Source organism: Chanos chanos, chromosome 1 (assembly GCF_902362185.1).
Source record: "Chanos chanos chromosome 1, fChaCha1.1, whole genome shotgun sequence".
NCBI lineage: Eukaryota > Metazoa > Chordata > Actinopteri > Gonorynchiformes > Chanidae > Chanos > Chanos chanos.
This window is the reverse complement of record NC_044495.1, coordinates 39,484,711-39,498,639: the sequence shown is the minus strand read 5'-3', so window position 1 is coordinate 39,498,639 and position 13,929 is coordinate 39,484,711. Positions and strand designations below refer to the sequence as shown.

At 41.5% G+C, this 13,929-nt stretch overlaps 1 protein-coding gene across 1 annotated transcript in view; it reads left to right on the top strand.

Annotated features, from left to right (window-relative positions):
* Positions 1 to 1,081: 1,081 nt before the first annotated feature.
* elmo3 (engulfment and cell motility 3) overlaps positions 1,082 to 13,929 on the top strand; it is an 18,753-nt gene continuing 5,905 nt past the window's right edge. Inside the window, exons 1-15 of the mRNA XM_030772773.1 lie at positions 1,082 to 1,318; positions 4,684 to 4,794; positions 6,303 to 6,343; positions 6,679 to 6,751; positions 7,527 to 7,577; positions 7,732 to 7,901; positions 9,890 to 9,989; positions 10,301 to 10,452; positions 10,696 to 10,774; positions 11,824 to 11,874; positions 12,020 to 12,142; positions 12,551 to 12,673; positions 12,976 to 13,080; positions 13,229 to 13,337; positions 13,839 to 13,929. The exon at positions 13,839 to 13,929 is cut by the window's right edge and continues 46 nt beyond it. Of these exons, the coding sequence (XP_030628633.1) occupies positions 4,717 to 4,794; positions 6,303 to 6,343; positions 6,679 to 6,751; positions 7,527 to 7,577; positions 7,732 to 7,901; positions 9,890 to 9,989; positions 10,301 to 10,452; positions 10,696 to 10,774; positions 11,824 to 11,874; positions 12,020 to 12,142; positions 12,551 to 12,673; positions 12,976 to 13,080; positions 13,229 to 13,337; positions 13,839 to 13,929 (1,346 nt within the window). The 5' untranslated portion in view covers positions 1,082 to 1,318; positions 4,684 to 4,716. The remainder of the gene's footprint in view (positions 1,319 to 4,683; positions 4,795 to 6,302; positions 6,344 to 6,678; positions 6,752 to 7,526; positions 7,578 to 7,731; positions 7,902 to 9,889; positions 9,990 to 10,300; positions 10,453 to 10,695; positions 10,775 to 11,823; positions 11,875 to 12,019; positions 12,143 to 12,550; positions 12,674 to 12,975; positions 13,081 to 13,228; positions 13,338 to 13,838) is intronic.

Below are 13,929 nucleotides of genomic sequence, written 5' to 3'. Positions count from 1 at the left end.
GTTTTCCTTATATTGTTTATCTCCTAAAGGGTATTTTTATGCTTGTACACAGTAGGCATTCACCATTTATTTTTGTATTTGATAGATATACGGAACATTTCAAACTGGCCTTTGAAAGGATTACTGATATGCACAAAATGGATTTTTAAAAAAAAAATCAAAACCAATGTCTCAGCATCGCACTTTAAAAGCAGTAAGGTCACTTCGGATATTTCCGTCCATCTCTTCTGGATGGAGTGATCAATTTAAGGACGCCTTCAGGACCCAGGGAAATACTATCCATTTTGAAACATTCACTGTCTCTGTCAATGCAAAGCACCGAGGTTGTTTAGATTTCCATATTACTAGAATTGTTATTTCCTTGTAAGAAATAAATAACAAGCGTTTTTTGTAATGTTTGGGGCTCTTTGTTTACGATATTTAAGGCTCTCTCAAAATTGCTTGATACACATACATATTTTCCCACCATCCATCCATATTCTCATATCCAAATTCTTGTAAAATAATTTTTGATTAATACAGTCTGATCCAAGGGACAGCAGTTGTCCATTCAGCTGGTAATTCTCAAACCAATAATATCTTGCAACCTGTGACGACATAAAAAATGACGTTATGTATCATGGCCGGGGAAGTTACCATACAAAATGAGTTCAAGTTCATTTTAACTTAACGCGTAACAGAATTCTCAGCCGTTCCTGTTAAACGGCCTATCACTAAATAACACCCTGAAAATTTTCAGCGGTTTTCATTTGCTGAATCACTCACTCGGTTATTTTTTCCGTTCACTGTAAAGACGAATTTTGCTTAATGTTAACAATGAATGGCCACGAGAACCCAGAACTGAGGTCGTCGAAAAAAAAATGACATACCTGATCCAAGAGAATAGTATGCATTTATTAGATACCCTGCAAAACGAGAACAAGGGAATAACTTCCCCTACCGCCTAATCGTGTGCAAATCTACTTGCTTAGAAACGAAAAACTAACCAGAATTTTGGCTGACATAAGACTCGGGCTCTCTAACTTCTCGCCACACTGCCCCCGCGTTTCCTAAGAATGTTTAGCCGCCTGGGATTGTCGGGTCTCCGTCCGTTCCTTCCTTCCTACAGGGGGTGGGTGGGACTCCCGTTTAACCCGGAACTGTGAAAGTAATCAATTACTTTAAAACTTTGAAAGTCGACTTGCTCAGCCTTTCATACTGTCTTGGGACTTGTGGAATTCTTTCACTTTGGGGATACTGCTGCAAGTGCAGTTGTACAAATGTGTATCACCCACGCGACGGCGGATTCTCACGAGCAGTAGACGAAACTTTGCAACAGGTAGGCTCCGAATAATAAACTAACTTTCCTAGTTAAAACGTTATTTCAGTTCGATTCTAGGTCTGTGATATTTAAAGCAACTGAAAAGAATCGGAATTTGACAGGCGTTACGTCGACTACATAACAGTATTTACCGCTTGTCTCATTTTCGAGTTCAGGTCTAAATATTTTTCCATTGTATTTTGTACCAGCAGCGGGACGCAGCCTGGGAAACTTGATTAAGGAGCACTTTGAAAGTGGCCTGTATAATTTTGGCTGATGTCGGAAGTTTTGTTTTAATGAAGCAGTTAAATAGTGTTTTAATATAGTTCAACTCCGAATCCTTTATGATGTCTTCCTGTTTGTCCATAATAACTGTGATTTGTTCAAATCAGGTTGGCCTGTAGGCTGTAAGTGGTAAATTGCCTGAATATTAGGTAATGTTTAAATCAGTAGCCAAACACTTTGTGAATGACAGGGAACGAAAACAATGCGTCTGCACAGTTTGCAATAGTCATATTGTGGGAAATACTCGTGTTCTAACTATAAAATTTGTTATGGCTGTCAGAAGTCCAGATTTCCATAACTCGGGCACATTAAGCTCCACACAAATGAGAATGGATGTCCATTACAACAACTCTGTGTGTATATGTGTGTGTGCGGGATTGAATCAACCTCGGTGTTGGTGATCTGTCAGGAGACGTCGTTTTGGAATTTTAGGCAGCTAACTGTCTCCCACAGCCCGGCTCAAAAAATGACCTACACATTCAAAACAAAACCAACTGCACAGTCACTGTTGGTAGTTCAAAGGCCGTGAAGCATTTGAAACGCCTGGCTGAGAACACAGGAGAGGGCTCTGTCTACAGCACAGGCATACTGACCCCACACATTCTCTCTCTCTCCCCTCACGCACACACACACACAGAAAAGTAGAACAGAGGGAGGGTTCTACTTCCACAACATCTAAACGCGCATGGTACAAGCTGGGGCATGCTGGGAATGGAGCTAGGGAAACACAGCACACATCTCCCCATACTCAGACTTCACAAACACTCACACTAAGAGAGGTCGTAAATGTAACTGAACATTACTAATTAACTGTAAACTGACTCTCACTTCTGCTTTGTAACTAAATATTATGAAAATAACTATAAACTGACTTTGAGTCCTGTTTTGAACTACCTCAATAACAAGGTATTCAAAGTGAATTCATAGATTCATTGACATTCATGTAAAGCAGGATGTAGTTAGTTAGTTTGGACTGTTTGATCAGTTAAATAAGTTGTGTTTATTGGTTTAGGCTGTGGTTTTCATGAAAAGGACTTGCCCGTTACTGGAGGGACACTAATTCTCTACTACCAACGTACTCAAAAATTAGTTGGTATCCAGAATATGTCTGGTGCACAAAACTCCATGCAAGTTTCCATGAACAGACAGAACAAACAGAAAGATTTGATGAGAGTCTTTTCGTTTTCTGTATAAAGACTTCTCTTAAAGAGAACATAATGCCTGTAGAAAGCATTCGTCACAAGTACAGTTCATAAAAGACTGTCTGCTCAGACATTAGTGTGTACATTGCTCTGTGTTTTTTAGAGTTTGCTGAATTTTCCTCCTCTGTGCTTTTTTTTTGTTCCATTCTTACTGGCAAATTCTCCTAAGCTCTACTTGTATCACTTGTGCTTGTAAGTATAAAATTCTGTCAGCACTGGAAAGGTGGCATGCAGCAAAGTGTGAACCTCATCTTCCTTCCTGGGCATCATCATGTCTTGCTGCTAGGTAACGGTGAAATGTGCCGTGAGACAATCTGCCATTTGTGAGACACGGTGACGATGGTTTGGTATTTTGAGGTTGAAAGATGTCAGAGTTTACCAATGTTAAATTTTATCTGTGACATGTCATTTGGTTTAATTAATAAACATCAGGTGGTGTAGCCAAACTGTTCCGTCTTACCACAGTGACCTGTGAAAGTAATTCTGTGTAAGTTTTTCTAGCTAACAAGTCACAATTTTTCATATGTTTGATTAGATTTTATAACTTGATCATTCTATCATACTGTATGTGCTGAGTATTTTTGCCCTTTTAATTCATTTTTGCAGTTGCCCTTATCAAGCAAAGAGGAAGAAAAGCAACACAGAACTTTTAAGTGCTATGTAACCAATATAAATAGGCAGAGTGCCTTGTAGCATACCTAAACATGCACTATAAGACCATTTGGCTAAATATTTATATTTCCTATTTGTTGTTGAACTATGGTATTGGCTGATATGTAGTAATCCTCTAATATTTAGAATCACTGGCCTGAATGAGCTAAACGTAATGTAATAACTCAGTGACATTTCAGGTTTTGCCCTTTTTATTGACGTGAAATGGGTATTAGAAGCAAGACCCACGGTCATAGGGACTGATTCACTTTCATTGAAAACTGAGAACGTGTGTGTGTTTTCTGTTAAGGAATGTTATTGCAATTAAGCTGTTTTTAATGAGACCCTAAAACAAAGCTTTCTCACAAAACCAAAGCACATATGTTTAAATGAATTCTTATGGTTCTTAGTGTGGCCACAAGCATCGTGATAGTCACCTTCAACTGTTGGACAATTGATGTGCTTCAAATAATGATGAGCAGAAGATTGTATTTTTTCTTTGGTCACACAGTCATTTGTGTAGAAATATCTTTTGATACCAAAACACTGCCTACTGGTTAGAGCTGTGGCAGTCTCAGTTTGACTACACACACACACACACGCACGCGCGCGTTGCTATTTCCTCTCAGAGTGTGATCCTCAAAAAGAAGTCAAATGGGAATGATGTGTTATATAGGATCTGTAGCACATGTGGAATCACTTGAGTGAGTTAAATAGTTCTACAGAAGTCCCCGGCAAATAAATAAATAAATAAAGCAGGCTTTATGTGTGTTTGTGTGCGAACTGTTGACATCTTTTCTGACTTTAGGAGCTTTAAACGACAGTTCCTATTTTGTCTGAAAAGGGGAAGACTGCCACTGAGGCCAGTCATTCTGAAAGTTAACTTCCCAGATGAGTCTGTGCTGATTGAGCAAACATTCCTTTTTAGTTTTCGCTGAATATACATTGATACATGTGTATATGTTTTCATATGCCTTATAGCTTTCACACAAATGCATTTCTGAGGAAAATAGGAGCACATATAGGTAGAATTTTTATAGCTATTTTACTAACAGTACAGTTTTGGTCTTTTTTTTTTTTTTTTAAAGCCAGACAGTGGATACACATTTAGGTTGTCACTCACTTTGAGTGTTTCTGGAATGTGTTTTTGGCTACCCAAATCCTTGTTTCCATCTCTCTCTCTCTCTCTCTCTCTCTCTCACTCTCTCTCTCTCTCCCTCCCTCCCTCTCCCTCTCTCTCTTAAGGCTTTGTAGGAGGAAAAATCTTCAGACTTCAAAATGCCACAGCAGAAAGACATCGTGAAGATCGCCATCCAGATGCCAGGGGCTTACCCACAGCTAATCCAGTTAGACCAGGTAAGCCTGGGCGCCCTCACTGGGACATGTATCCTGTAGAGTGTCAGAATAAAGAAGAGTGACTCCCAATAAAAATCTATGAGAACCTGCTCATCTGACCAGTGTGAGCTGGTTCCTGTAAAGCAGAGTTCATTTTAATCAATTAATTTAATCTCACATAACTTCCTTATAATCGCTAACTTTTCCCCCTGCACCAGTTTGATGGCGGTTCAGTGTGGCGATACATGTTGTAGATATTTTGATGAATGTGTCGTAATTCTCTGTCACAGTGCGTTTAAGTGTGAAGTGTGCAATTCACAGTGGTTTGAAAAAGGTTTGGTTCATTGGACTAAGAATAGTTTGAGTCAGTTGCGTACAAATGTGCTTTACACGGCCAAAGCAAGTAATGGTGATGTATTGGAGATGGAGACGCACCAAGTTTAAGGGAGTGCTTCCTGATGCAGCGTAACTAGAAGTGAAATTTGAGCCGCTGATGGTTTTTTGAAACATAACAACCATACAGCCTGTTTTGAAGGAGCATGGATTTGCTGATGTTTTTTTTTTTGTTGTTGTTTGTTTGTTTGTTATAAATCTGCAGTAAACCGCAGTGTGTTTATTCATCTCCAATTTACATTCCGCCACTGTTGAACGTATTAACATGTTGGACTACCTTTGAGGTTTGTGTTCATTTGACTTCTGACTGGGGCATTTGTGTGTATTCCCCCCCACACAGTTGTCATTTGGCAGACATATGTCACACAGTTATCAGTCAGAAGGCATAAAATGAGTCATTTCAAAGCACTGCCTATTTTGAAAGCAGTTTATATGGCATCTCTGAAGTATTTAAGGGAGAAAAGTGGTTAAGTTAAATGACCTCTTTGAGTTTGTCTTTTTTAAGACCTCTCAAGGGCTTTGTCTTGCATTGTATGCATTGTGTCCCTTCGGGATTTGCCATTGTGAGGAGTCTCTGGAGACATAACTGTTATTAGAGATGTCATTGTGGTCTTGTCACACCAAGGAATAGAGTCTGATTTATGAACGAGGCTGTTCTGTGGTTGCGGTCGGTGTTTTTTGGATGTTCCAATCCCTTCCTGACCTATGTGCTTCTGCGACATTTGCTGACCATCCCAAAAAAACACTTCACTTTGGTTGACCAATTCACAGGCCACAAATTATATAGCATTTCCCAGTTTACCGCGCTAAACCAAAATGTCGGACTGATTTGCCACCAAAGCTGCCACTAATTGCAGGGTATCTGAGCTGCAGACATGAGAGTAGCTTGTATCTCTTTTTTTTTCTTCTTTTTTTCGTCCTCTTTCATTTTCATTCCAGAAATTCACACATGAGCGGTGAAGCTCTATAACCTTGCTTTGGTCCGTTCAGGTTTCTGCTGCTTGCTCCAGTCACGGGATTCGTCCCTCTGTAGTTAATCCGAAAGAGATTATCAAATTAAGCCACAAGTTACCTACATCAGTGGCCCCTTGTGATGTTTCATAAATGCATTCTGTGTTTTTCCCCCCGCATTCTAGAAAAAGCCCCTGACTTCTGTCATAAAAGAGGTTTGTGATGGGTAAGTGTGTGTCTTTGTCTGTTTGTGTGTATATGTGAGAACGTAGAGAGAGAGTGTGTTTATTATGCATATTAAATATTAACCATTACAGACAAAAACACTGTCCATGCATTTAGTCACTGCTCCTGTCTATATCTGTAACTACATATATTTTACTCAGTGTCACATTTTCTACATTGAATATATCAAATATATATTTAATAGGACATGGTACTGACTATTGTTTTATGATGTCACTGGTAGACTGTGTGTTTCTGTAGTGTTTTTTTTTTTAAATACTTCCTTAATTCCTTCTATGATATGAAATGCTGGTCTTCTTTTTCTCTTCCTTTAAGGTGGAATCTTGCAGGTCCAGAAAATTATGCTCTTCAGTATGCAGATGGAGTCCAGACCTACATCACTGAGTCTGTTAGTCACTTCCTCTCTCTCCTTGTGTGTGTGTGTGTGTGTCTGTCTGTATGTGTGTGTGTGTGTACATGCGTGCTTATGTCTTCATTTCTGAGGAGTAGGGTTTCACTCTGTATATCCTCTCTGATATATTTACTCTCTGTGGTTTTGTAAGAAGGCGTATAAATGTTGACAGTAATGTAGCCCAGGCACGCCGTGGCCCGGATGTGAGCCTTGCCAGTCACCCATAAAGCACGGTGCTTATCTCTTCTCTCCGGGCTAAATTTGGCTGTTGACCATGGGCGGAGTCAGACGCTATGGCTCGGCTGGCCCTTGGCTGTTACCACACAGCCTCTGTCATCCACTCTGTCTCTCTCTCTCTCTCTCTCTCTCTCACACACACACACACACACACACACACACACACACACACACACACACACACACACACACACAGAGGTTGTCTGTGGCAGTAGGGGGCCGGCTGACTGTGGTGTAATTTGACAGGCCTAGTGAAGATCACCTGCCCCAGTACAGAGAGAGAGAGAGAGAGAGGAAGTGAAAGAGCCTGATTTGTGTGATAAGGAGCACAAGATCATGAATTCTGTCAATATCTGCTTGATATACACACTTCCACTCTACCTTTTTTTTCCCAGCCTTTTTTTTTTTGTTTTTGCTCCTCTCTCCCTCTCTCTTTCTAGGGTCATCATTCAAAAGCTGTGACCATTATCTGAGAGCGTAATTGTTGATTTATGACATATATTCAGGTTTGTGTGTTCTGTGCTCTTCTTTCTAGAATCGTTTAGACATCAAGAACGGCAGCATTCTGCGTCTCACCAAAGCCCCGGTGAGTGTGTGAGGGGAATCTTTCATCAGGCCGTGTGCTGTTTTATAACTTAACATCATACAGACACTATGTAGAAGCTGTGTGTTAAGCTTTCTGTGAATACAAATATAGTGTTAAGAACTCTGTAATGTGTGTGTGTGTGTGTGTGTTTTAGGGGCGCTGTGCTGAGGACCTGTATAAGGGCATTCAGAGCTCAGATTCCGGCGTACGCTGTGATTCGCTGAAACAGCTGGCCAGCGTGTCCACCGACATCACCTTCGCTCAGGAGTTCATCAGCCGCGACGGACATACGCTGCTTGTCCAAATTGTAGAAGCCGGTAACGAGTAGGTTTTTTTTTTTTTCTTCTCTTTGTCCATCTCTCTGCTTTAGTCTCTACAACAGATGCATTGAATCACTCTGCCCAGTCATGACTAATGCCTGATTTTACATTTTCTCTGTCTTTGAGTCAGCGCGTCTTCCAGTAAACATTCCATATCAAGTTTACTCTTGTCTTTGGCAGTCACAGTTAGTCAGTTTGTGAGAGAGGAAGTTATTACTGCTGGTTTCCATACAGTGACGTGAAAAAGAAAGTACACCCTCTTTCACTTTTAGGGCTTTACATATGTAGTCACAAATAATCATAATCGTCAAGTCTTCAGCAACTTCTGTAATCAGACAGATCTAGTCCCAGACAACAGACAACACATTACAGGTTCCACTGTGTCACTGTTCATTCAACAAAAAGTAAAGATAAAAATGCAGATGCCATGTTGGGGGAAAAGTAAGAACATTCATACTGCTTCAGGAGTAAGTGGTAATAAGCAACCAGGTGCTGCTAATCAAGTGCACTCGATTAATTGATCATCAGGAAGTGTGATGGCCTAAGCACAACCTTTCACACTTTGGTCTAGACCCTTTCAGGTTTGTTTTAACACCATGCCAAAGAGAAAAGACATCAGCAGTGATCTCAGAAAAATAAGCACAAAGGGTTATAAGGCCATTTCCAAACAGTATGAAACCCATCCTTCTACAGTGAAAAAGGGATTATTTACAAATGGAGAACATTCCAGACAGTTGCTGGCTTTGCCAGGAGTGGGTGTCGAAGCAAATTCACTCAAAGATTTAGACCGGTTAAAGCTCAGAGATATTGCAAAGAACCCAAGAGCTACATCCAGGGATCTACAGACCCAGGTTTACTCCTTAAATGTTAAAGTGTATGACTGTACTATCAGAAAAAGACTGAGCAGCTAGGTAGCTAAGAGAAAGCCCCCTTCTCTCCAGTAAGAACATGGTCACATGGCTTAGGCCTGCAAAGTTGCATCTGAACAAACTATGATTTCTGGAGCAATGTCCTGTGGACAGATGTGTCAGAAATTTGGTCATAATGCACAGTAGCATGTTTGGCAAAAACCAAACACGGTGTATCACCACAGACACCTTATACTGACTGTCAAGCACGATGGTTGATTTGCGACGATTTGGGCTTGTTTCGTGGTTGCAGGAGCCAAGCAATTTACGATCACTGAGTTGACCATGAAGTCATCTTTAAACCAAAGTATTCTTAAGACGAAAGTGAGGCCGTTAGTGTGACAGCTAAAGTTTGGCTGAAAATGGGCAACGCAATAGGACAGTGATCCAGAGCACACCAGCAAATGTACACCTGTGTGATTTAAAGGCAAAAGAATCAGAGTTTTGGAAGTCAAAGTCCAGACCTCAACCCCATTGAGCTGCTGTGGCAGGACCTGAAGAGAGCTGCGTATTAATGAATTATCCTTAATTGTCAGTGAACTAAATCAATGTTGTAAAGAGGAGTGGTCCAGAATTCCTCCAAAAACGATGCAGGACACTGATAAACTCATGCAGAAAACAATTAGTTCAGATTATTTCAGATTATTACTTTTTCTCACATTGACTCTGCATGTTGGTTTATTTTTTGTTAAATGACTCATGACGCAGTGGAGTCTGTTACGCATTGTTTGTCACCTGAAGTTAGATTTGATTTCATTTTAGAACCTCATAAGGACCACAATATTTTTTTTGTATGTCCTGACTTATAAAACCATAGAATTAACATCACTGGACATGGCACAGAGTTTCAGTTTAACCAAACATGCATTATTGACAAGACTGAGGGCCAGATCTATTTGATAAAATAGTTTTCTTCACTGGAACATGACTATTCTTATGTCAGACGACTCTGTGCTGATGTTTGAAGGTTCTTTGCTGATGTCAGAGTTAAGCGTGCTGATGTCAGAGTTAAGCGTGCTGATGTCAGAATTTAACGTGCTGATGTCGGAGGCTTGTGTTCTTATGTGTGTGTTTCTCTCCTCAGTTCTCCCATGATTCTGACACACACCCTCACGGGTTTTATGGAGCTCATGGACCATGGTATTGTGTCATGGGAGAATCTCTCCACTGTCTTCATAAAGAAGGTGGATGTTTCAATGTAGTTTAATCCTAATCTACACTAATCCAGTGCCCAAATCTTAGAATTCATCCATAAACTTTTCAGTTCAAATGAATGAATGAACAACTATAAACAATTTTTTCAAAATTTTTTTCTCTCTTATCTGTCTCTTCCTTCCTCCCTCCTTTCCTCCCTCTCTCCCTCCTTCCTTCCTTCCTTCCTTCCTTCCTCCCTCCTTTCCTCCCTCTCTCCCTCCTTCCTTCCTTCCTTCTTTCCTTCTTTCCCCATCTCCCCCACCTCCTCCCTCCCATCCTCCGTGCCCTCTATCACTCTCAGATTGCCAGTTTTGTGAATGCGAAGGTGTTGGATGCCTCCATCCAGCAGGTGTCCCTGGCCATCCTGGAGAGCATGGTTCTGAACAGCAGCAGTCTGTTCCAGCAGGTCAAACAGGAGGTCACACTGGAGAGGCTTATCTCTCATCTGCAGGTGTAAGTGCCCCTGACGGGAAACCCTGTGTGATGCCAAGAGGCTTTTCAAACCACCCTGTTGGGGCTTGGTTGCTTTTGAAGGAACCAGCTCACCATGTTTTTTTTTTTGTCTGCCACTTACCCTAAATAAAATATATCTATATATTTTTTATGTATTCTCTCGTCATCTCTTTTCTTCTCTGCTTAAACTACTTTATTTCCTGCTCTCTAACTCTTCCCTCTCATCCTACCTGCCCATCTTAGGTCAAACCAGCAGCTCCAAACCAAAGCCATGGCTCTGCTTATGGCACTGCTACAGACAGCCGGGGAGCAAGATAAACAGGTCATTATTCATCCTCCACTCCTCTACTCTCTCTCCTTCCCTCTCTCTTTTTCTTTCTTGCTCTCTCTCTCTCTCTCTTGCTTTCTCTTTTTCTGTTTCTCTCTCTCTCTGTCTGTTTGTTTCTCTATCTCCCTTTTCTCTGACATTTACCCTATTCATTAAATCTTTTTATTGTATGTTTGTATCTTTCCCGTAGATTCACAAAACATGGCAAAACAAGAGGCTATCAAAAAATCTTACCTCAGTTCCTTGTCCTTTCTGAGTGTTATCAAAACTCATCAGTTCTTTTTTCTTTTCTATGCTCTCAATTTCTTATGTATGCACAATGCGAGCGTCTTCCTCTAAAGACAGCCTGTAGAGTGATAACAGGACAAATTAGGCCTAGCTGATAAAGAAGCTTCCTTCTTCCTTTTTGTGGATGGTTCTGTTTGTCTAAATGGCTAAAGTTTGCTGGAGTGAGATCTCTATCTGGCTTGACGTGGACTCATTCACAGTAAATGAAAATAACAAATGGTATGGAGAACACACGGCTAACTTACACCTCCTATGTCCTTTTCTCTAGAATCTGTGGTGGACGCTCAGTTACCTCAGACAATTTCATTTCATAATTAACACCAAGAAGTGGACAAGTAGATTTATCTGAACTTATTTTTTAACAGAAACACTCCATTTCTATACTATACTAACTATAATAAGACTATCTCTGTGGAAGTATTATTGTGAGGCAGTGTCGATTTGAAATTATGTTAATTTGAATTCAGACTTGTTTCTGTCGTTTTCTGTTTGCACGGACTAAAATGTTGAGCCTATCCATTTTAGATTAAGGCAAAGTAAACATCCTCTTATAGCAGAGGTCATTTCAAGTCATTTTTATTGAAACCATGGCTGTGTCTGTGGAGAGGACTGCACATCATAAGATTGCTCTCGACCTGCTGCCACCACATGTTCACTCAGTGTCAGTGCAGGTGGCCACGGAAACCGACAGTGGTCGGTCACTTTTCAGTGAAATGTTATACATCTGTCAACAGCTGAGGTTTTGTGTATTTCAGGAACTGTTTGGTTTTCTTGAGAAGAAAAACCTGCGACAATACATCCACAAGGTGAGAGCACACTCCCGTGGTGCAGTCACCGGTTTCTTCTGGTTTTGATTTGAACACGAGTTTGTTGTACTGAGAGAGTATGAATAATTATGAATTATTCCTGGTTTAATGAGCAGTGTTGTCTGTGTTTGGTGCGTGTTTGCAGAATATCATCCACAGCTCTGGGTCTGTAGGAGATGAGATGGCCCATTACCTGTATGTTCTGCAGTCCGTTCGTCTGAACCTGCTGGAGCCGCGAATGAGAATGCCTTTAGACTCATTCAACCAGGCAAGCCACGCGCCCCTCGTCTCATCCAATAAGAACCTCACGAGCATCTTCACACTGACTTCACAAAGGATCACCGCTGCGTGCTGATTTCAGGATTTTAGGATTCATAATCAGCTTTGATTTAATTAGTCTGTACTTCTCCTGTGACTGCCGCATGGTTTGATTAGCATTAATTAATTAGACCTCTCTGTTCTCACAACCAATGAGAATTCCATAAGGTTTTATTAGGACACGCCACTCCCATTTCATAACTCATAGAGTGAAGATATTAGCTTTAACGTAATCCCCATCCTATCTCATAACTAACGAGCACTTATCTCTCCTCAGGCATAACTAATATTCTCTCTCTCTCTCTCTCTCTCTCTCTCTCTCTCTCACACACTCACACACACACACACACACACACAGGAGCAGAGGGACGCTCTGCACGGCCTGCGGCAGGCTGCCTTTGAGACAGAGAGTGAGAGCGGCCTGAGTCATGAGCGGCGCCGTTCACTCTGTGCTAAAGAGTTTAAAAAACTCGGATTCTCTGTGAGTACAGGTCACCAGGACACCACACACACTCAGTGTCTTACACACACACATCACACACATCGCACGCACACATGCACGCACGCGCATGCGCACGCTCACACACCCACACACACACACACACACACACACACACACACACACATACACTGGAGTCAACTAAAAATACAGATTTGACAAATTTCAAAAAAGTGTCAAAATTATTTGCACTCTATTTTCAAGGTTTGTTTTTGTTATCCTAACATCCTTTTTCCACATTTTCTCCCTAATCTCAAATTTACAATTACCCATGGTCTTCACAGAACAACAGTAACCCGGGACAGGACCTGAGTCGGACTCCGCCGGGCCTGCTGGCTCTGGACACCATGTCTTACTTTGCGTCCCGTTACCCAGATGCCTACAGCAGGGTAAGTGGAGGGGAACCAGGCCAGGCCTGGGCGTTCACATTACTGACAAACAGTTTTATTATAGTGTTTTATGACTACGTTCACATCTCTCAGAGAATTATATTACAGTCTCTCTCTCTCTCTCTCTCTCTGTCTGTCTGTCTAACAGTTTGTTCTGGAAAACAGCAGCAGGGAAGACAAGCACGAGTGTCCGTTTGCTCGGAGCAGTATCCAGCTGACGCTCATCCTGTGTGAGATTTTACGGATTGGGGAACCCCGTGAGTAACCTCGTGGTTCTTCATGTCCCCCTGATGACGAGAATGTCGTGAAAATGCTTGGCGTGTGTCTCTACACCGAGAGATATGGCCGCTTCATTTGATGTAGCATCGTTTGACCAATCATATCCCTGAAGCTGGCCAGTAGAGTTTGGTTTGTAAATGGCTGGTGGTAGAAGACGCACAACATCATAGAGCAAATTCCAAAAAAAAATGCCAGGGAGCAGAATCCATCTCTACCAAAGTCCTTCTGGTCTCCAGATCTTTTTTTCCCCTCTTATCACTCCATATTAAATCCTCTTTTTGAAGCAGAGCACATCTGCTAGAAAGCAGGTGCCCTCCGGTGGTTGGGGTGCATCATGTGGAAATTTGCTGTCTGACTCATGTACATTTCACACTGTATGCCCTGAGTAGTTTGCAGTGGTTGTATTTTAATGTCTCTAGACCCAGATACGCACGTCATGACGGTAAACCCGGATTTCTCTCTCTCTCTCTCTCCTGCAGCCTCAGAGACGGGCTCAGACTATCACCCGATCTTCTTTTCTCAGGACAGGCTGTTGGAGGAGCTCTTCTGTATCTGTATCCAGCTGCTCAA